This window comes from Panthera pardus, unplaced genomic scaffold (assembly GCF_024362965.1).
Source record: "Panthera pardus isolate Hobbes unplaced genomic scaffold, ASM2436296v1 HiC_scaffold_8, whole genome shotgun sequence".
Taxonomy (NCBI): domain Eukaryota; kingdom Metazoa; phylum Chordata; class Mammalia; order Carnivora; family Felidae; genus Panthera; species Panthera pardus.
In genome coordinates this window covers 6,886,382-6,909,013 of record NW_026527013.1, presented here as the reverse complement: position 1 = coordinate 6,909,013, position 22,632 = coordinate 6,886,382, and the positions used below count along the sequence as shown (strand labels likewise).

Sequence of the window (22,632 nt, the reverse complement as noted above, 5' to 3'; positions counted from 1 at the left end):
CCAAAACTCAGCCATTTCTGATTGTCTTCATGGTTGTTGCCAATCAACTCTTTTTTTTTTAATTTAAAAAATTTTTTTATTTTTGAGGGGGGGGAGGGGCAGAGAGACAGGGAAACACAGAATCTGAAGCAGGCTCCAGTCAGAGCTGTCGGCACAGAGCCCGACGCGAGGCTTGAACCCGCAAACCGTGAGATCATGACCTGAGCCGAAGTTGGTCACTTAACTGACTGAGCCACCCAGATGCCCCACCAGGTGCCCCAATTAAGCAATTATTAATTGGCATAAGTTTAACGCATCACAATCCTTTTTTTTTAAGTTTATTTCTTTATTTTGAGAGAGAGAGTGGGGGGAAAGGCAGAGAGAGAGGAAGAGAGAATCCCAAGTAGGCTCTGCATGATCAGTGCAAAGGGCTTGAGCTTCTGGAACTGAATTCATGCCCTGTGCTGAAACCAAGAGTCAGAGGCTTAACCAACTGAGCCACCCAGGCGCCCTGGTAAATTTTTTTTTAAGGGGCACTTCAAAGTTAGTAAGGAAAGATTTTCTTAAGGGGGACTCTTGCAACGGGAAGATCTGCAAAGAATATGCAGAACAGGGGAGGGGTGGGTGAACAAAGCTTTCATATGCAGAGGCCGGTGGCTTGGGAAAGGGACAGGGTGTGTCTCGAAACTCAGCAGACTGCGTTAAATACGTTAAATACGGCACTAACAGGAAAGACGAGGCTGGAATGTTCACTTGGAGGCATGTCGGGGAGGGGTGGGGAATCTGGGCCTGACTTGGAGCAAACAAGTTATAGGGGGGAATTCCTCATAAAATTTAAGGTCCAGCCTTCTCAGTCGATTTATCCTAAATTATGTCAAGCTCAGAGTTTGATCAGTTTCATCAAGGTCTCAGCTGGAACATTAGCTCCTCAAAGGGTGCCTGTGTTGTGTCAACTACAGGTCAGTTAAAAAAAAAAAAAAAGCCTACAATCGCTAGTTAGGCAGGAAAAAAAAGTTCCTGTGCTCACCAGCATCAATCACTCACTATACCTTTACGATTTACTTCTCTTGTCCTCTGTGCAGCTTTCTTACTTGATTTTTCTGCATAATTATTAGTTGTTTCTTCCACATTCCTGACATTTAGAATAGTGTATGGTATACAGTAGGCACTCAATAAATATTTATTCAGTGAATGAGCGCTTGATAAAATACCCTGCAAAGAGGTGCAACGACTTAGACTCTCATAGGCAGCGAATCACTCTATTGAAATTTCTGAGTCATATCTTTCTGGATATTTAGGAAGTACCAAGTAAGCAGGAATTAGGTTAATCAGGGCGTATTCTTTGTTTTACCAATAAAGGCACCAATAAAGTGCCCTGTGAAAGTGTAGTCAAGGAGAATAGGGCGTGTCTTTTAATCCTTTAGTCCTTTCAGTTGCATTACCAGATAAAAGTCAGTGACCTTGTGAGTTTCTTCAGCCAGAAAGCACGCCGTAGGGTAGAAGTACGTGAACATCAGCCTGGCTCAAGCCCTTACCTTGATAACCTATGGATTTCTGTGTCTTGGTGAGTAATGGAACTTGCGGCAGGGGTTCCCCACTACCCTTCACTTTGTAAGGGAATTTTTAATTTGCAGAACGTTTGCTCTTGACTGAGGGCATCAGGGTGAGCTTTGAGGTTGGGGTATCTTGTGAGATGGAATTTTCCAATTATTTATGTTGGGTAGGTTTTGTCCACAGGATATCAGGATGGGCAGTATATTACCTTTTAATCATGAGTTCTATTATCAAGGTCAGCTTTGTCCTTTTCAAGGGAGCTCAACTAAAATTACAATTCCCAATGCTTGAAAATCAAGAGATTGTAAAAAAAATAATGTAACTTCACTAAGATGTTATCTGAAATCAGAACTGAATTGACTACATGAGATGAGTTTTGCCCAGTGTTAATGAAATGAAATTTATTTCCCAGATATAACATAACAGGAAAATTAGGTATTAGTTTTGGTTTTAAATGGAAGGGATTTGGTTATAAAAAGAGTACTCTTACAGAATTTGAAGCTGTTTACCTAGATAGAATTCATCTTATTTCAAAAACTCAATATATCTTTTATTGTTGCATATATTTTAGCATTTTTTATCATTTAGTATGTTCACACTAAAAAGTTACTGGAGCGAGTTTTTGTTGCCCGTGAGTGGTCCACAAACAGTTATTACTTGCCTACACTGACCTTGTTACTACTGATAGCTCAGTCCCACAGATTTAATGACAAAAAAAAATTACTAAGTGTCAGGTCCCCTGGAGTTTATAGTCCAGCTATTAAGTGTGATAAATGAGGGTTGATTGTGAATTATTGTAAATGAAAGGATTTCAGGAGAGGACTTGCTTGAAGGGTTCTTGGAAAGAAAAGACCTTGAAGCCGCCATCTTAGAAATGACTACAGGACAGCTAGGGAGCGGGCTGGGGCCCTCGTGGGGCTGGGAATGGGAAAAGCATTGTAGCAAGACGGCTTGTGCGAAATCCCTGGAGCAGCCAGGAGCCTGGAGTGCTCAGGGAACTGAGCAAGACAGGACAGGGCTGAGAACAAAGCAAGAGAGGAGGAAGGTGAGCTAGATAGGGAACCTTGAAAGCAAGATTGGGATTTAATTCTAAGGCTGGGAGGAAGCCATTGTGAGTAGGGGTGGCCCATGATTAGATTATCTTTTTTTTATGTTTTTCGTTTTCAAATTTTTTTCATTTAAATTGTAGTTAGTTAACATAGTGTAATACTAGTTTCTGGAGTAGAATTGAGTGATTCATCACTTCCACAGATTTGTGTTTAGAAGAGCTAGCTCTTGGAGGAAGTGAGGACGGAGGGCAGGAAGAACAAGCTTGAGGGGATGGAGATGGGATTAAGGATTAGTCCTAAGCATTTAGGAATGAATGACAGCGATCTAGACACTTGGTTTCAAAGTAGAATGAGGGATGGGGACAGATGTTGGAATGGATTCTTTGGAGACTCATTTCTTTACCCAGGATTCTGGGCACTTGATGTGGCTAGTGATGTGCCAGTGACTAGGTATAGTGTTTAAATAAGAAAAGGCCTCTCTTGTACTTTTGAACATTAGAGTCTAGTGGAAGAGAAAGAATGTAAGTAAGCAAAGAACTAAATATGTAATTATCAATTGTGAAGAAGGCTACTCTTAGTAGAATAGCAGCTCTTAGTAAGAGGAGATTAGCTTTACATGGGGGGCTCACAAAGGTGATTCTGAAAAAATGACATTAAAGAGACCGAAAAACAACAGAATAGAATTATACATGTAGTTGGGGAGATTTTTCTCTAGAGAAAGCACCATTATATGACTGATAGGATTTGGGGGTTGAGAGGGGTGGGGGAGGGGGAGGGGGTGTGGTTTGGATTAGTGTGGGTTTTAACCAATTTCCCCTATCCGGAGTAGTTTTAGTTTCAAGGGATTTGTTGCTGTCTTTGGGGGTGGGGGAGAGAGTGTGACAATATTTTTATTTTATTTTATTTTATTTTATTTATTTTATTTTATTTTATATTTTTTTAAAAATGTTTATTTCCAAAGGAGAGAGAGAGCGCGCGCGTGAGTGGAGGAGGGGCAGAGAGAGAGACACAGAATCCAAAGCAGGCTCCAGGCTCTGAGCCATCAGCACACAGCCTGATGCAGGGCTCAAACCCACAAACCGTGAGATCATAACCTGAGACGAAGTCGAACGCCCAACCGACTGACCACCCGAGCGCCCCAGAGTGTGCCTATATTTTAAATTTTCAACTGCTGTTGTGGGCTGGGGGAGAGGAATGGAGGGTGCTGTTAGGTTTTAATTGATTCCAGCCCATGGGGGACCAGAAGTGCTTGTCAAATGGTTAATCTTGTTTCAGTTAACTACAGCTGTGGGATGGGGGAAGGATGTGATGCCAATAATCCTTTCTGCCTACTTTGAGTAGCCAGGGAACTCATGCCTTACTGAGAGTGCAAATGTTTGAAATAAAACTTTCCTTTTTTAAAGTTTATTTGAGAGAGAGAGTACAAGTGGGGGAGGGGCAGAGAGGGAGGGAGAAAGAGAGAATTCCAAGCAGGCACCACATGGTCAGTGAGGAGCCCAATGTGGGGCTTGAACTCACAAACCTCGAGATCATGACCTGAGCCAAAATCAAGAGTCGGATGCTTAACTGACTGAGTCACCCAGGCGCCCCAAAACAGTTTTCTGAAACAGATAGTAAGTTCAGTTTTTAAGTTTCATCAAAGGAGTCTATGAAAATTTTAGATGACAGTAGTTGAAAAGCAGCAGGATATGGGGTCTTAAGCATAAATTTGAGATCCCAAACTGGACATTTGCATGTTATCAACTTAGAGATGAAATTTAAGTTCAAGGGGATGGATGGGTAGATACAGAAGGCACAGAATAAGGCAAGAAACAGGCCAGGACTGATCCTGAAGGACAGTCAGCAGTGGGAGAAGAGGATGAAAGAGAGTAGCCAGGGCAGTAAGATGACCACTGGGAGGTTGTGGTCACAAAAGCCCAGGGAAGAAAATAACTTACAGAGGAGAGCAGTGATAGAGTTTTTCCAAGGGACCAACTTAGTCAAAAACAGAAATCCATTCACTGGATTAGTTCTCATTAATTCTCTTCAATCCTTGGCCATCTTGGCAGAATAGTGTCAGTGGACTGGTGGTGGTGAAGGTGGTGGTGGGAACCAGTTTGGAGCATATTAAGGGAGGTGAGGAAATGGGGAGAGTATGAGGGTAGACTACCCTTGCAAGAAGTTTGGTGGTGAAGAAGAGTGAGCGGTAACCAGAGGGCTAAGTGGGACATGAGGCATAAATTTGTTTCAAGATGGGAGTTAATTATGTTTAAATATTAAAGGTATAAGTACCCTGAAACAGAAGTTGGTGGTGTTACCCAAAACTGGGTTCACCTTGTGGTGGGTATTGAGTCAAAGGACACAAGTAAGCCAAAGAATAGGAAAAGGAAGGGTTTTACTTACAACGAATAAAGGAGAACATGGGCCATTTCCCAAAGCAGTGTCTCCTCCAACAACAAAACTGGAAGTTTAAGCTAAGAGCACATACACATTCATGAAGGGGCCTGTGCAGTGGGGAATCATGCATGGAATTGGGGCGAAAGTCACCTGAAGGTGATAGAGTCCAGGTCTTAGTTGATGGAATTCACAAGGCCGGCGAAGGTCAACATCATCAGTTCTTAGACTCCCATTTGTTGTCTGAGTGATCAAAGGAGTTTAAATCCTGCAAAGATAACTCAAGAATGTGGTTTGGGCAAGTAGTGCTGGTCAGGCATAGATTGCAAGGTGGCCTGGGGCCTGAAATGGCTTCTTATGTCAAAAAAGCTATGTCTCACTTTTTCCTGGGGACCCCTAACTCTTTCTGCTTACAGTGGTGATGGAAAAGAAGAACCAAGGAATAATCAATAGAGTAAGCTTTCTGAGAGAAGATATGAAGGGATAAGACCAATGATTCTTAATGAGGGCAATCTTGCACCCTAGAGTACATTTGGCAATATCCGGAGACAAGTGTAATTTTGCAACTGGAGGGGATACTACTGACATGTACTGGGTAGAGTCTAGAGATGCTGCTAAGCATATGGGCGCCCCCAGAGCAAAGTATCCAGTCCCAAATGTCAGTAGTGCCAAGGATGAGAAGCCCTGGCATAGAAAGGTAAGAGATATTGGCTTTTGGTAAGAAGGAAGAGAGGTGCCTGGCTGGCTCAGTCAGAAGAGCATGCGACTCTTGATCTCAGGATTATGAGTTTGAGCTCCATGTTGCATGTAGAGATTACTTAAAAATAAAATGTTCATTTATTTATTTATTATTATTATTTTTTAATGTTTATTTGTTTTTGAGACAGAGAGAGACAGAGCATAAGCAAGGAAGGGGCAGAGAGAGAGAGAGACCCAGAATGTGAAGCAGGCTGCAGGCTCTGAGCTGTCAGCACAGAGCCTGACGCGAGGCTCGAACTCACGAACTGTGAGATCATGACCTGAGCCAAAGTCGGACACTTAACCGACTGAGCCACCCAGGCGCCCCTAAAATGTTTCTTTTTTAATAAATTTTTTTTTAACGTTTATCCATTTTTGAGACAGAGAGAGACAGAGCATGAACGGGGGAGGGTCAGAGAGAGAGACACAGAATCTGAAACAGGCCCCAGGCTCTGAGCTGTCAGCACAGAGCCCCATGCGGGGCTCGAACTCACGGACTGCGAGATCGTGACCTGAGCCCAAGTCGGCCGCTTAACCGACTGAGCCACCCAGGCGCCCCATAATGTTTTTTTTTTTTAATGTTTATTTTTGAGAGAGAGAGGCAGAGCACAAGAGGAGGAGTGGCAGAGAGAGAAAGAGACACAGAATCGAAAGCAGGTTCCAGCCACTGAGCTCTCAGCCTAGAGCTCCATGTGGGACTCGAACTCACAAACCATGAGATCACGACCTGAGCTAAAGCAGGACACTAAACTGACTGAGCCACCCCGGCGCCCCTAAAATCTTTCCTTTTTTTTTTTTTTTTTTTTTTTTAAGGAAGACATCTTGTCTGGAAAGTGAAAGAAGTCATGATGGTGTCGGACTACTTTTGAATTCGTGGCAAAGAGAGGAACGATCCTTCTCATCATTGTCACTATTCCTCTGTGAAGTAAGATATCAGATCATTTGTTGTGGAAGAGGGAAAGTGGAGACCATGTGAAATTCAAAATCCCGGAGAAATTGTGAAAAGAGTTTTGGATAACTAGAGGGTTAAATTGCCAGTGGAGCTCTTCCTTTAGTGTTGAAGGCCTGTTTAGAGTAGACAAGACCTCAAATTTTTAGGGCTTCCCATATAACTGGTTAGGTGGGAATCATCCAGGTAGGATAGACAGATGGCTAGAATTATCCAGAGCAGGGGTTACAGCAGGACAGAGAAAGGAACTGGAGGTTTTGGGAAATATATTATTGAAATGATGGGCCATGGCGTTTTATATGTAGTGTCAAGGAAATGGGGGTTATAAATAGCAACGTAATTGGAGGATGGACAGCTTGGATGCCTCTCTGAGGTAAAGGAGCAGGTGCAATACAGATTAAAAAGTGAACAGGGTAGAAATATAGCTACTATGTTCAGGGAGTTCAGGGATGCCCGACTTTTTGCTCTGGAGAGGTTAAGAGTCTTAGTGACGATAAATTCAAGGTTTGTAACTGAGATGCAGAATCCACGGATGTTTGCTAGTTTATGCCCAAGAACATAGAATCCTCTTGAATCAAGGCAGAGAGTCAAAGAGTAGGAGTCAGGTGCCGATGACTCTAATGAGTCAGGTCTATGTGTTGGTGCCATTGCAGATGACAAACCAGTATAGTTGCTCAACGGAGATGGGATTTTTGACAAATGATGGGTAATGTGGTTTGGTGATATGGTAGATTTGCCTTAGGGATGAGGAAGATCAAGAACCCCTGCCATACTGCTTTGAGGTTGTCCAAGGCAAGGAAAACAAAGACCCAGGATCAAATCGCAAGTTTGCAGGTTCTCTTGTTAATGTTTCTTGATTTCAGAGCCCTGACAGCAGTGGACCATAGATGCAAGAAAAAGAGCATCCTGGGCATGTTTATTCAAAGACTTGCAAAATGGCAGCCACACATCTGTCTTCTGGATTTGGTAAGTTCCTAGGATAGATGCTCTTCACTAGAATTACGTGGTCTCTCCACCCCAGGTGGGTACAGAAGCAGGGAGCTGAGTAGCCACAGAGGAGAACTGGGAAGGCAAGGCTGAAATGCGAGGAGGTGGTGTAGAACTCTACAAACTCTTGGAGCCTCATAATTTGCTCATGTATGATTCAGTGCCCTTTGGGATTTTGGAGGAAAGACAATGCACATCTTGGGGAGATGGAAGAATATTTAAGGGTGGCACTTCATTATCCCATCCTTTTGTTCTGTAAAGTTGGGAAAGATAACTCCATCTTTCTGAGTTTCAGTTTCTGTGCCTAGGAAAATTGAGACTAAATCCATTCCTCGTGGGTATTAAGGCACCCTAGTTTCTGGCTCTGGGGGACAGGGCAGGTTGCTCTGGATAATATGCTTTGTGTGTGTTGTGTGTGTGAATGTGTGTGTTGGGGGGTGACTCAACTGATGTGGGGCAATTTCTAGGCTCGTGAGTGTCAACAATATTGGATGTGCCTAGACTCCCATGTCACCTTGTCTTTTATCTCTGCGTGTTCTAGACCCTGCTCATGCCCATGCGAGGGTCACAGAGGTGGAAAACATCCACTCTGTGTTACAGGTGAGTCAGGAATCTTTTTCTTTCTCCTACAATACAATTCTTTCCTGGAGTGAATGTGTTTCCTGCCAACACTCTGGAGTGTTAGCCTTAAAAATAAAACTTGTCAGTGATTTTACCAGCAGAAATGGGTTTATTCAGGAATAGCAGAGCATTGCAGTTTGGGACAAGAAAGCTATAGCAAAACTATAGGCAAGTCTGGAGAACAGAGAAGGGGAACCTCTTTCATAGAGGAATGGAGGGAGTTGGAAGGCTCCTATAAGCAAACTATCTATTGAATAAACTGGGAGTTCAATGTATGGTGGCTTTCCATTGGCTAAGTTGAGGCAGTCTCATTCCCTGGGCTGTTGCTTAAGGAGGAGAAAATCTTTTTTCCTCCTGCTGGGGTAGTAAAGGAAGGATTTGCGAGATCTGACTCTTCCGGTTGGGTCTGCAATTGACCACTAGGGGTAGGGGGCGAGAGCTCCCCCTGCTGGCTTCCCAACACCACGTCAGTGAGGTTTCCCTTTGAATTTTCGTAGAAGCCTTACAACCCATCCATGATCTTGAGACCTGATGGCGGCTCAGGGACTTCCAACAAAGTTCTTCCGCTACTCTACTATTTACAAATTTTTTTTCAGTCATCTTTGCTGCCTAATGATGTTAGGGGAAGTAAAAGGATATAAAATGTATGGTCATTCTGTGTGGAAAAATGTATTCATTTAGCAAGTATTTTACCTGCAGTGTGTTCAAGTCTGTGGTGGATCCTGGAGATAGAAAGCGTAAGACTGTAGGGAAGCCTGGGTGGTTCAGTCAGTTAAGTGTGCAACTCTTGATTTCGGCTCAGGTCATGATCTCATGGTTCATGAGTTCGAGCCCTGTGTCGGGCTCTGTGCTGACAGCTCGGAGCCTGGAGGCTGTTTTGGATTCTGTGTCTCCCTCTCTCTCTGCCCCTCCACTGCTATGCTCTCTCTCTCTCTCTCAAAAGTAAATAAACATTAAAAACAATTTTTTTAAAAGAAGTGAGAGGGAAGAGGACTGAGTCCTAGGATTTTGAAATTACTATGAAAGAGGTCTTTCATTCTCAGTGAGGTCACCATGACCCTCTTCCCAAAAATGCTGGTGGGGTTGATTGCTGGTTGAGACAAAATGTGTTAATTGTTTTAGAACTCAATAACCTTTGAGGATGTGGCCATGGACTTCACCGAGGAGGAATGGGTGTTGTTGAATCCACGTCAGAGAAAACTGTATAGAGATGTGATGCTGGAGAACTACAGAAACTTGGCATCGCTGGGTAAGGCTGACACAATTCCTTCCTTTATTTATTGAGTTTGAGCATGGATTTCTGGCATGCGTAAGTCCCAGTTACCTTGTGGTATAGGCTATAGGTTTCTTGTAGGTTTTGTTTTGTTTTGTTTAAAGTTGGCTTTTTATTTTCTTTTAAATGCTTATTTATTTTTCAGTGAGGGAGAGACAGCGTGAAGAGCAGAGAGAGAGGGAGACACAGAATCGAAAGCGGGCTCTAGGCTCCGAGCTATCAGCTCAGAGCCCAATGCAGGGCTTGAACTCACAGGCCATGAGATCATGACCTGAGCCAAAGTCAGATGCCCAACTGAGTCAGCCACCCAGGCACCCTTCTTGTAGGTTTTTGTAGATTTTTACATTTAAGAAAAATAGCTTGTATTAAGATATCATTTACCTACCCTAGTTTAGCCATTTAGAGAATACAAAGCAATGTGTTGCGTATGTGTGTCTGTTTTGTGTTTTTAGCACATGCAGAGTTATACCACCATCACCGCTGTCTAATCCCAGAACATTTCCATTGCCTTGCCTACAGGGCATTTCATTCCTCCTCAGTTTCCAGATCCTTGCAATAACTTATAGATTTGTCTATTCTGAATATGTCATATTAATGGAGTCATACCACATGTGGTCTTTTGTGATGTGCTTCTTTCCCTTAGCATCCTATCTAAGTTCATCCATGTTATAGCATATATCGCTACCTAACTCTTACTTATTGCTGAATAATATTCTGTTGTGTAAACATAACACATTTTGTTTGTCCATTCACCAGTTGATGGACATTTAGATTTTTGGCACTTGCTACTATGAATAGTGCTGCTACAAACATTCATGTAATACAAGTTTTTCTGTGGATATATGTTTTCATTTGTTTTGGGTATGTGCCTGGGAGTGGAATTGCTGGGTCATTTGGTAACTCTCTGCTTAACATTTTGAAGAACTGCCAGTTTTCCAAGTTGGCTGTATTATTTTATTTACATTTTCTCCAGCAATGTATAAATGTTCCAAAACCTCTACATTCTTGCCAACACTTATTTCTGCCTGTCTTTTTGTTTATAGCTATCTTAATGTTTTTAGAATGGTATCTCATTGTGCTTTTGTTTGCATTTACTTAATGACTGATGATATTAGGCAACTTTTCATGTGCTTATTGGTCATTTATATATCTTTTTTGGAGAAATATCCTTTTAAATCCTTTGCCCATTTAAGAATTAGATTGCCATTTTTTTTTCTGTTGAGTTGTGAATGTTCTTTATGTATTCAGGATACTGATCCCTTATCAGATATATAATTTTACAAACATTTTCTTACATTCTGTGTGTTGCCTTTTCACTTTTTTGGTGGTATCATTTGTGGCATAAAGGTTTAATTTTAATAAAGTCCAACTTATTTTCTGGACTCTCAATTCTATTCCAATGGTTTATATATTTTTTAAAAGTTGGTTTATTTATTTTGAGAGAGAGAGCACAAATGGGGAAGGGGCAGAGGGAGAGAAAGGGAGAGAGAGAATCCCAAGCAGGCCGCCTGCACCACCAGTGCAGAGCCTGATGTGGGACTCGAACTCACGAATCGTGAGATCATGACCTGAGCCGAAGTTGGGTGCTTAACCAACTAAACTACCCATATGCCTCTCCAATGGTTTATATTTCTATCTTATGCCAGTTCCATGCTGTTGGTTGCTGTCATAGCTTTGAAGTAAGATTTGAATTGGGAAATGTATGTTCTCCAACTTTGTCTTTGTTAAGATTGTTTTGACTATTCTGGATCCCTTGCATTTTCATATGAATTTTAGAGTAAGCTTGTCAATTTCCACAGAGAATCCAGGTGGGATTCCAATGTGGGAAGCCACATTGAATCTGTAGATCAATCTGGAGAGTTGCTAATTTAGCATTATTAATTATTCCAGTCCATGACCATGGGATGTTCTCTCATTCATAGAGGTCTTTATAAATTTTAATTAATTAATTATATTTAAAATTGAAGTATAATTAACATATATTATATTAGTCTCGGGTGCACAATAGAATGATTCCACAGTTTCATACATACAGTGCTCATTAAGATAAGTGCACATATGCTTAATCTCCTTTACTATTTCACTCATCCACCCATCTCCCCTCTGGTAACCATCTGTTCTCTGTAGTTAAGAATTTGTTTTGGTTTTGGTTTGTCTTTTTTTCTTTGTTTTGTTTCTTAAATTCTACACATGGGTGAAATCATACGGTATTTGTCTTCCTCTGGCTTACTTCACTTAGCATTATACTATCTAGATCTACCCATGTTGTTGGAAGTGGCAAGATTTCATGCTTTTTTATGGTTAATATTCCATTGTATATATATACCACATCTTACTTATTATCCATTTATTTAGTCAATGGACACATGGGTTGCTTCCGTATTTTTGCCATTGTAAATAAGGCTGCAAAAAACATAGAGGTGCAGATATCTTTTTGAATTAGTGTTTTCATTTTCTTTGAGTAAATACCTAGTAGTGGAATTATTGGATCATACGGTAATTCTATTTTTAATGTTTTGAGGAAACTCCATACTGTTTTCCACAGTGGCTGCACCAGTTTACATTCCCACCAACAGTGCAACCCTCTTTTTCCTCACATTCTGACAGATGTGAGGTGATAGCTCATTGTGGTTCTGAATTGCATTTTCTTGATGATTAGTGAAGTTCAGCATCTTTTCATGTGCCTGTTGGCCATCTGTATGTCTTTGGGGAAAAAATATCTATTGGAATGTTTGTTTGCTTGTTTGTTTTTTTAAGTAGGCTCCTTGCCCAATGTGGTCAAGAGTCACATGCTCTACCAACTGAGCCAGCCAGGCACTACTGTAGTGTCTATCTGGTTTTGGAATCGAATGAATTTGGAAAATTTCCTTCTTCTTCAATTTTTTTTAATAGTTTCAGAAGAATAGATAATCACTCTTTAAATGTTTGGTAGTGCTTTAAGTGTTTGCTGAGCTATCAGCACAGAGCCCGATGCAGGGCTTGAACCCATGAATCGTGAGATCATGACCTGAGCCAAAGTCAGATGCTCAACCGACTGAGCCACCCAGGCGCCACCCCTCTAGTGTACTTTTAATTTAAGTTATTGGGTTCTTCATCTCTGATTGGTCATTTTTATATTTTCTACCCATAGAGATCTGTAGGTTCTGTTAACAATGTATTGTAATTCTCAATGCCTAAGTCTTCTGTGAAATTTATCCTTAAGCGTTTTCTTTCTGATGCTATTATCAATGGAATTGTTTTCTTAATTCATTTCCGTGATATTCATTGCTGGTATATAGAAATAAAATTGATACATTGTATATGATTTTTTATCTTGTAACCTAATAGTTTTTTGTGTGTGTGTGTATTCTTTCAGATTTTCTACTTATAATCTCATGACATCTGTGAATAGAATTGGCTTTTCTTCTTTCCAAACTGGATAACTTTATATGTATTTTTCCTTGTCTAGTTGCCCTGGATAGAACTCTCAATATAATATTGAATGTAAGTGGCCAGAATGGACATCCTTTTGTTGTTGTTTGTCGTCCATTTAGTCTATTTATAACAGATGATTTTAAATCTTTTCCTACTAAGTCCAAAATGTGGGCCTTTTAAGGGACATTTCTTTTTGGCTGCTTTTCTTAGCCCTGTATGTGTGGTATACTTTGTTTCTTTGCATGTCTCAATTTTCTCATGAAAATAACATTTTAGATGACATATTTTATCAACTCTAGTATCAGATGCCTCTGCCATCAAGATATATTGTTTTTATTATTGGTGCTTATTTGTTTAGTCACCTTTCTAGCTGAATTCCAAAGATTCTGTAATCCCTGCAGTGTTCAGTCACAGACTTTTCTCCTACCTTTTCTCATTAGAAACTGCTTATTTTCATTTTTAAGCCTGGTTTCCTGGTCATTATAATTTAGTAGTCCAACAATGATTAGTAATGCTTTCTTAAATGCCTTGCCTATGTCTCTTCATGTCTTACTAAGTAGATCTGTGTAAGGAATCATACCTTTAAGCTTCAGGTAACTTATAAGACAGGTTATTTTTCACTTTCTGCTTGGGCAGGGTCCAAAAGTCAACCAAAGCTAAGTGACTTGGGTCTTAGCCATTCCTAGATCTTTCCTGGGCATGTCCATAGCCTTGCTTGCGCACATAATTCTGGATCTCCAGGAACTTATTGGAGCTTTTCAAATTCCCCAAGGTAATGCCTTGGGGGTAAGAGCTTTTTTCCTGCTGAACTCTGAGTAGAATCCAATAGCCACAACACCCCGAGAATATAGGTTTTCTAGGGAGCTGCGAGCTGAGAAAAATAATAATGACTGTATTCTGGGGCTGATTCTTTTAACAGAGCCAGATCTCTTTGTTGACTGCAAGGCTGGTGGTTTTTAACCATGATTCCATGGAGCTGAGGAGAGGGGAGTAGAAATAATCTGAAGTTAAAATGTCAAAGACCATCTTCTCTTACCAAAGTTCATTGATTTTTTTTTCTTGGTTAGACATTTTTCCATTTGTTCTTTAGCTTTGGCTAATTTCTAGGGTTCTGAATTGATTCTATTTGTTTGGCCCATCATTTGTTGTTCCAGTGGGAGAGACGAGCTAAACGGAATCGTCATCCTGTCATTCTGAAAGTTGATCTCCCAAGTGCTTGACTTTTGCTTTGTCAGCTAGAAATTTGTTGTAATCATGTTGCTGCTCCTGAAGTCACACTTACCTATCTTCAGAACCTCAAAGATGAAGTTGTTACCACAGTTTTGTGGTGGTTTTGTTGTTACCACAGTTTTGTGGTGGTTTTTGTTGTATACTGCATGGGTCTCTCATGTGCATTGTTCCCCATTATAGAAAAGCAGCTCAGCAGACCTGCTCTGATCACCCAGATGCAGCAGGAAGATGAAATGAAATCAGAGACAAGAAATCACCAAGATACTTGTTCAAGTGAGCAGTGGACATATATGAATGTTTTGTACCAGATCTGGTGGGGCTGAGAGGGAGGTATGTTATGAAAAGTCAAACAGGAAACTTAGACCAAATACCCTTTAAATTTGAGGAGAAAGCAGAGACCGTTTGGTGTGGGCTTATTTGTGTAACTTCAGCGTTCTCTAGCATTTGGCTTTTAACCTGTCATACTTTCTTATGTTCTGAAAGAAAGACCTGTCTTGCCTTTTAATATTTACATTTAGAATCACTGTCTAATTCTTCCCATTTTGCATATATAGCCTTGGTCTTTGCCTGTTAACATAATTTTCAGTCATGATAGAACGTTCCTCAGTAAATTATATAAAACACTAAGGCATGTAAATATCATTCCTTTGATCAAGAATGTATTTTTCTTGCACATTGTCTTCCTAAGGTTAGGGTCTATTTGAAGAGAAGTCCACACGGGTCTTAGTTGTGTCCTAAACATCCCATCATTTAAATTTTTTTAATGATTTATTTTATTTTTGAGACAGAGAGAGACAGAGCATGAACGGGGGAGGGTCAGAGAGAGAGGGAGACACAGAATCTGAATCAGGCTCCAGGCTCTGAGCTGTCAGCACAGAGCCCGACGCGGGGCTCGAACTCACAGACCATGAGATCATGACCTGAGCTGAAGTTGGAAGCTCAACTGACTGAGCCACCCAGGCGCCCCCATCCCATCATTTTATATTCTAGGTTGTTTCTTACTTGTCTCAGATTGGACTTGGGGTTTACCTGCTTTTGCCAACATATTGTCACCACTTCTTTCCCAAAACTTACTTTCCCCCCAATTTGTTCAGATGGGATAGTTCTCCCTAAAACCACACAATCACAACATAAACAAGATGTTTTGGAGAAAGAAGCACTACATGGCAAGAAGGTAAGAGTCATGTGAGAATTTCTTGCTCTCTATTAGAAGTCCAGAATTCCATGTAATGGAAAAGGAACTCATGAACTAAGGGGTAATTTGAGGTTCTTATTTTAACAATAGAAAACGGAAAATTCTATAAATCATGAGTTGGAAGGAAACTCACGTCCTAGCTCTAAAAATGGTTTCAGAGAATCCCCAAAGTAAATACATTCATAATGGAAGTTAGACATTAAATATTTAAGACATAATTCACTCCAAAGCAATTATATGTTAAACACTAAAGAGACCCTGTTGGGAGCCATCTGGTGTAACATTCCTCTTATTCATGCTGATAAACTCAGACAGGAGCTGTGTATATTCTCTAAGAAAATACTAAGTAAACTCTTATTCTAAGTGTATGTCAGAATTTATGTTGGGGGGGATTCTCAAATCAATACGATTGATGTGATAAATCTTGTGATCGTAACTCATTTTAACCAATAGGAACAAACTCATGGAGGCAGACCCATTGAACGGAATAAAATTGCCTTGTGCATGAAATCTAGCATTGCCCAGAATCAGAGAATTCATCCCAGAGAGAAACCCCATCAACGCCTTCACCCTGGGAAACCCTTTAGAGATTGTTCTCACCTTAACCCACATGACAGTGTTCATTCTGGGGAGAAATCCTATGAATGTAAAAAAGATAAAAATACCTTTATCAGGAGTTCTTTCTTAGGTGCACATGAGAGAGAACATACAAGAGAGAAATCCTATGAATTCAGTGACTCTGGGAAAGTCTTAAATTCAACCTTCTACCTTAAGAAGCATGAAAAAACTCACATTAAAGACAACTCCGTTCAAGGTAGGCAGTGTAGTAAAGTATTACAGAGCCGCTCATCTATCACATTGCACGTGAGAACCCACAGTGGAGAAAAACCTTTTAAATGTAACCAGTGTGGGAAAGCCTACAGTTCAAGCTCTTATCTTAATCGGCACAAGAGAATTCACTCTGGGGAGAAGCCCTATGGATGCCGTGACTGTAGAAAAACCTTCAGAGATAGTTCACTTCTTAGACAACATGAAGAGATTCATTCCAAGGATAAACCCTACAAGTGTGATCAGTGCAACAAAACATTCAGTAGAAGGTCTAGGCTTAACACGCACAAGATATTACATACTGGAGAGAAGCCCTATGCCTGCAATGATTGTGGGAAAACCTTCAGTATTCTCCCGTACCTTAAAAGACATAAGAGAATCCATACTGGAGAGAAATCTGTTGTGTGTAACCTCTGTGGAAAAGCACTAAGTAGTGAGTCATACCTGAAGACACACCTGAGGATACATACTGGAGAGAGACCTTACAAGTGTGGTCAGTGTGGGAAAACTTTTAGAATGAGCTGTAATCTCATAGTGCACAAGAAGATGCATGCTGGAGAGAAACCGTGTATATGCAAGGACTGTGGGAAATCCTTCAGGGACCACTCGTGCCTGAAAGAACACATGAGAATTCACACTGGAGAGAAACCCTTTGCATGCCATCAGTGTGGGAAAACCTTCAGAGTGAATTATTTCCTCATTTTGCACAAGAAAATTCACATGAGGACGAAACAATATGAGTGTAAGGAATGTGGGAAAGCCTTCAGTGGTGTCTTATCTCATAGGAGACATATGAAAAAGCACACCAGGGAGAAGAAACCCTTCAACTGTAGTGAGTGTGGAAAAGCTTTTAGGAGGAATGCATCCCTTACAATACACATGAGAACCCACACTGGGGAGAAGCCCTACGAGTGTGATCAGTGTGGGAAAACCTTCACTGTAAGGGGTAATCTTACCGTGCACAAGAGAGTGCATACTGGCGAAAAACCCTATCAGTGCAATGTCTGTGGTCGTGCTTTCAGTAAGCTCTTATCCCTTCGGAGGCATCATGAGAGCACTCATGCTGGACAAAACTCCTAGCAATGTCCCTGTGGAATAGTTCTTGAACTCTCGATCTTTATGGCATACAAGCAAATGCAGAGAAAAACTGGATGTAAAGAATGAGACAAAGCCTCTGAATAATCTGTGGGAGAAATCTAAGTTATGTAATGATTGTGATCAATCCTTTATTCATCCCATAGATAAGTGACCGCTTGACAACTGAAAGGAAAAAATTTTAGTACCTCCAAGGCTTGTTACTTGAGAAAAATAAATGCCTAATGTTTTAAGCCACCATGTTTACAGTGTCTGTTCATGTGTGTCTTGGGAGGAAGGTTGTTTTATTTACAAATGACTGCTGTCACTAACCAATATAACCCACGTCAGGTTTAAAAAACTTTTTATATATATAATTTAAAAGTTGAGTTATTACAGGGGTAATAATAGGGATATAGGTGTGTTTATCTATTATTATCTTTATCTATTTGATAAAGACTTTAAGTTGCATTTGTAGTTCATCCAGATCATGTCTCTTAACCTACCATTTCCTGACACAAGGTCTGAAATGAATCTTCCCACCAAAATTGTGAATGGTTGAATCTTTGAAATTCTATACTTTTCACAGCACACTGTTTCTACTTAAGATAAGTGTTAAAAAATTTACAACCCAATGAATGTCTGACAAGGTAGAGTACATCTCTACTAACTACTACACACACTGGGCGAGAACTAGAACATTATCAGCACTAGAATCCTCCTTCACTGCTTCCTTCCACTCACTAATCACTCTAATTCCTGCCACCAGAATATAGGTACTCTATAGAATCATGCATTTTTTAAAAAAGATTTTATTTTATTAAAATTTTTTTTCACATTTATTTTTGAGAGACAGAGTGAGACAGGGCTTGAGCAGAGGAGGGGCAGAGAGAGAGGGAGACACAGAATCCGAAGCAGGCTCCAGGCTCTGAGCTGTCAGCCCAGAGCCCGACACGGGGCTCCAACTCACGAACCGCGAGATCATGACCTGAGCTGAAGTTGGACGCTTAACCAACTGAGCCACCCAGGTGCCCCTGGAATCATGCATTTTAAGAGCTTCATTGAGATATACTTTACATGTTGTAAATTTCACCCATTTGAAGTATAAAATTGAGTGGTTTTTAGTATGTTTACGGATTTATTTGCACTATTGTACCTGATACGTTATCATTTGTGCCTGGCTTCTGCTCAATGTTTTCTTTATGAGATTCATCTATATTCTTCATTTAGCAGAATTTTATTCTCATTGATACATAGCTTTTCCATTGTACGAATACACGCAATTTATTCATTCAACTGTTCTGAATGTTTAGGTTGTTTATAGCTGGGATATTTTACCTGCTCTGAACATTCTTGCACATGTTTTAGTTCTCAGTTGTACCTGTTTTTGTTGGGCTAATATTTTAGGAGTGCAGTTTGTGGGTCATAGGGAATACACACAATCACATTTATTCAATACTACCAGATAGTTTTACAAAGTAGTTGTGACAGTATGTATGTCTGTAATCTTGCTAGTATTTTATATTGTCTTTTTCATTTTGGTTATTTTGATGTGTATGGCATAGATAGGACCATATTTTGATTTTTAACTTTTTAAAAATTTTGAACTAGTTTTGCACTTCCTAGAAAAGTTGAAAAGATTGTACAGAGTTCCTGTATATTCCTTTTTCCCAATGTTAATGCAATTAATTTTTAGGGTTTTTTTTGGGGGGGGGGTTTGTTTTGTTTTAGAGAGTGAGCACAAGCAGGGGAGAGAGGCAGAGAAAGAATCTTGAGCACTGTCCACGCTCAGCACCAGAGCCCAATGTAGGGATAGATTCCACTACCATGGGATAATGATCTAAGCTGAGATCAAGAGTCACGTGCCCAACCAACTGAGCCACCCAGGTGCCCTATGATTGTTGGTTTTGATGTCTGTTTTTTAGGCAACCTCCAAAAGTCCTGCCCAAGTAACTAGAAAATTGGTTTCTTTGAACTCTTTACTATAATAGAACTAACCTCATTCACAAAGGAACTTCAGTTAAAAACAAAAAAAATTCTTAGAATGACGAGATGATCCGGTGAGATATGCTCTGTATCCCCAGTCTCTGTCCTTGTGGGGACTTACACACCAATAATATCCGACTTGGAGAAAGCCAGGAATTGGTTTAATGAAAAACTCATCAGCTCTCTTAAGGTCAGACCCAATAAATCCAAGAATTAAGTTTCCTACCTGGAGGTGAGAGGAAACATGGGAAAAGAATGATGTATGTCTGCCCTCTTAGGGTCAGGAAATCAGTCACCCAGGAGTTCTTTATTTTTAAAAAAATTTTTTTAATGTTTATTTTTGAGAGACAGAGTGTGAGTGGGTGAGGGGCAGAGAGAGAGGGAGACACAGAACCTGAAATAGGCTCCAGGCTCTGAACTGTCAGCACATAGCCCAATGTGGGGCTTGAACTCACAAGCCATGAGATCATGACCTGAGCTGAAGTCAGACACTTAACTGAGCCACCCAGGTGCCCCCAGGATTTCTTTCTATGAGCTGTGCTCCATAGGGATTTGAATTGTCTTGCGGAAGAAATGACAGTACACATTTGGCTAATGAGGAGCTTTGGAAATTGAGCCCCCAGGGCCACAGAAACTGTAGAGTCTACCTGTGACCATTGCCCTCAAAGACCTGCTCAGGTCAGGAAACAGCACACCTAGGTCTCCTTCTGAGATGCTCCCTCGTGCCCAGGAGCCCAATTGACTTGGCCCACCTGCTCTTCTTGGGGACAGATTTCCCATCTCTATCCTTCAGTATCTAGAGGAAGGGTGAATTACTCATTGATGACTTCAAGGTAATCTGATGTGTTCTAATAAATTCTGTGCAAAATTGAACAGTTATTTAAAATCAGTCCATCTGGAGGACATCCAAGAAGTTAGAGAAGGATTAAGGATTAAGTAAGATTAGGTTACATTGAATTTGCAATTAGCTTTCATTTCTGGCTCCTACTTTGCCTTTTAAATTCCAGGGACTCTCTTTTACCACCTGAGCATGAATTCGCCCCTTCAAAAATTGGACAGATGACTCTACAATTCTCTGGTTTCCTCATTTTTTCTCTTTCTTTTCTTTTCTTTTCTTTTCTTTTTCTTTTTCTTTTTCTTTTTTTTTTTTTTTTTTTGGCTGTAAGACTGGGATGGGTGAGTTTGGCTTCTCAATTTTCCCATATCTGGTTTCAGATTTTATCCTTAGAGGAGAACTCAAGTCTTGTCCCTACCTCTTAACTGTGAGGACCTTGGGAGAGGAGGTTGAGACACATTAGTCTACCTTTCCAGTCTTTGAAAACCCCTGCAAAAAATATGGAATATTTTAAACCTTCAGAACAGCACAGTGAGCATTAATATAAACAGCCATACAACGACTGGTGATATAATATACTATTATATTACCATATAATAGTAAAGTATTATACATACACATGAGGTCCTATTATTATATTTTAAACTGAGTTTTAGATCCAAGTCCCACACAGAAAGACCTTTCTTCGCCCTCAGACAGGAATAACTATCATTATGGACAAATCCTCTCTATTATTTATTTCCCTCCTCCCCTCCCAGAGGTTGCCACTAGGGAATTTGGTGGAGATTTGCTATGCGTAGTTTAACACTATCAGTACGTGTGAACGTGTCTCATAAATCTCTACTATAGGAAAAAATTGTAATAAACCCAAATGCCCATTGATGTGAGAATGTATGTTAAATTTGATAAACCAAATCTGCTTGTGTCCGTTTTGATAAATATAGAAAAGACCATGATTAAGCCAAGAAAATAGTTGCTAAATTGAATAGTTGATACTATGTCTAACAGATAGGAGCATGTAATACATAGAGTAACATAAGCATACGATGCTTGTGGATACATCATTACTCATAGATATTCCAGGGGAATGATACAGGCAAGACTTCAGGATCCTGTTTAACCGTGGGGAAGGGAGGTCAGTATTGAGATTGTGTAGGAATATGCGGGGGCTTCACGGAGATCTGCATTGTTTTATTAATAAAGAACACTGGGGGTGCCTTTGAGGCTCAATTAAGCATCTGACTCTTGATTTCTGATCAGGTCATGATCTCATGGTTCGTGGGATCCGTGCTAACAGTGTGGAGCCTGCTTGGGATTCTCTCTTCTCTCTGCCCCTCCCCTGCTCATGCACATGCTCTCTCTCCCTCTCAAAATAAATGAACTTTAAAACTTAAAGCAAAAAGAAAACTACAGCAGGTGTGGCACAATTTTGAATTTGATCATGCTGGCTGGTGGGCTTGAGCCCTTCATTGTCACTTTGTCCTTATTTGGATACTTAAATAGAACATAAAACATGAAAAACTGGTTTATTTATATTTATATAAATTTCATCCTGCTATAGCTATCATATAGACTATTCTCCTTTAATGATTTTTTCTTAATATATGAAATTTATTGTCAAATTGGTTTCCATACAACACCCAGTGCTCATCCCAAAAGGTGCCCTCCTCAATACCCATCACCCACCCTCCCCTCCCTCCCACCCCCCATCAACCCTCAGTTTGTTCTCAGTTTTTAACAGTCTCTTATGCTTTGGCTCTCTCCCACTCTAACCTCTTTTTTTTTTTTCCTTCCCCTCCCCCATGGGTTTCTGTTAAGTTTCTCAGGATCCACATAAGAGTGAAACCATATGGTATCTGTCTTTCTCTGTATGGCTTATTTCACTTAGCATCACACTCTCCAGTTCCATCCACGTTGCTACAAAAAGCCGTATTTCATTCTTTCTCATTGCCACGTAGTATTCCATTGTGTATATAAACCACAATTTCTTTATCCATTCATCAGTTGATGGACATTTAGGCTCTTTCCATAATTTGGCTATTGTTGAGAGTGCTGCTATAAACATTGGGGTACAAGTGCCCCTATGCATCAGTACTCCTGTATCCCTTGGATAAATTCCTAGCAGTGCATCTCCTTTAATGATTTAAAACCATTTTTAAAAATTTAAATTTAAGTTAGCTAACATACAGTGTAGTCTTGGTTTTAGGAGTAGAATCCACGGATTCATCCCCTACATCTAACAACCAGTGCTCATCCCCAAAAGTGCCCTCCTTAATGCCCATCTCCCATTTCACACATTTCCCCCCCCCCAACCCCTTCAGCAACCCTCAAGTTTGTTCTCTGTATATGAGAGTCTCTTAGGGTTTGCCTCCCTCTTTATCTTATTTTTCTTCCCTTCTCCTATGTTCATCTGTGTTGTGTTTCTTAAATTCCACATGAGTGAAATCATATATTTTATTTTTTAAAATACTTATTTTGAGAGAACAAGCATGTATGTCTGTGCAAGCTGCAGAGGGGCAGAGAGAGAGAGAGAGAGAGAGAGAGAGA

At 40.4% G+C, this 22,632-nt stretch overlaps 1 protein-coding gene across 1 annotated transcript; it reads left to right on the top strand.

The window, feature by feature from the left end:
• Positions 1-740: 740 nt before the first annotated feature.
• Positions 741-17,270, top strand: LOC109253944 (zinc finger protein 260-like). Its single transcript, XM_053898167.1, has 7 exons — positions 741-938; positions 4,631-4,697; positions 8,171-8,229; positions 9,373-9,499; positions 14,348-14,440; positions 15,262-15,341; positions 15,816-17,270. The coding sequence occupies exons 1-7, from the start codon at positions 741-743 to the stop codon at positions 17,268-17,270; spliced, it is 2,079 nt and encodes a 692-aa protein (XP_053754142.1).
• The last annotated feature ends 5,362 nt before the right edge of the window (positions 17,271-22,632 follow it).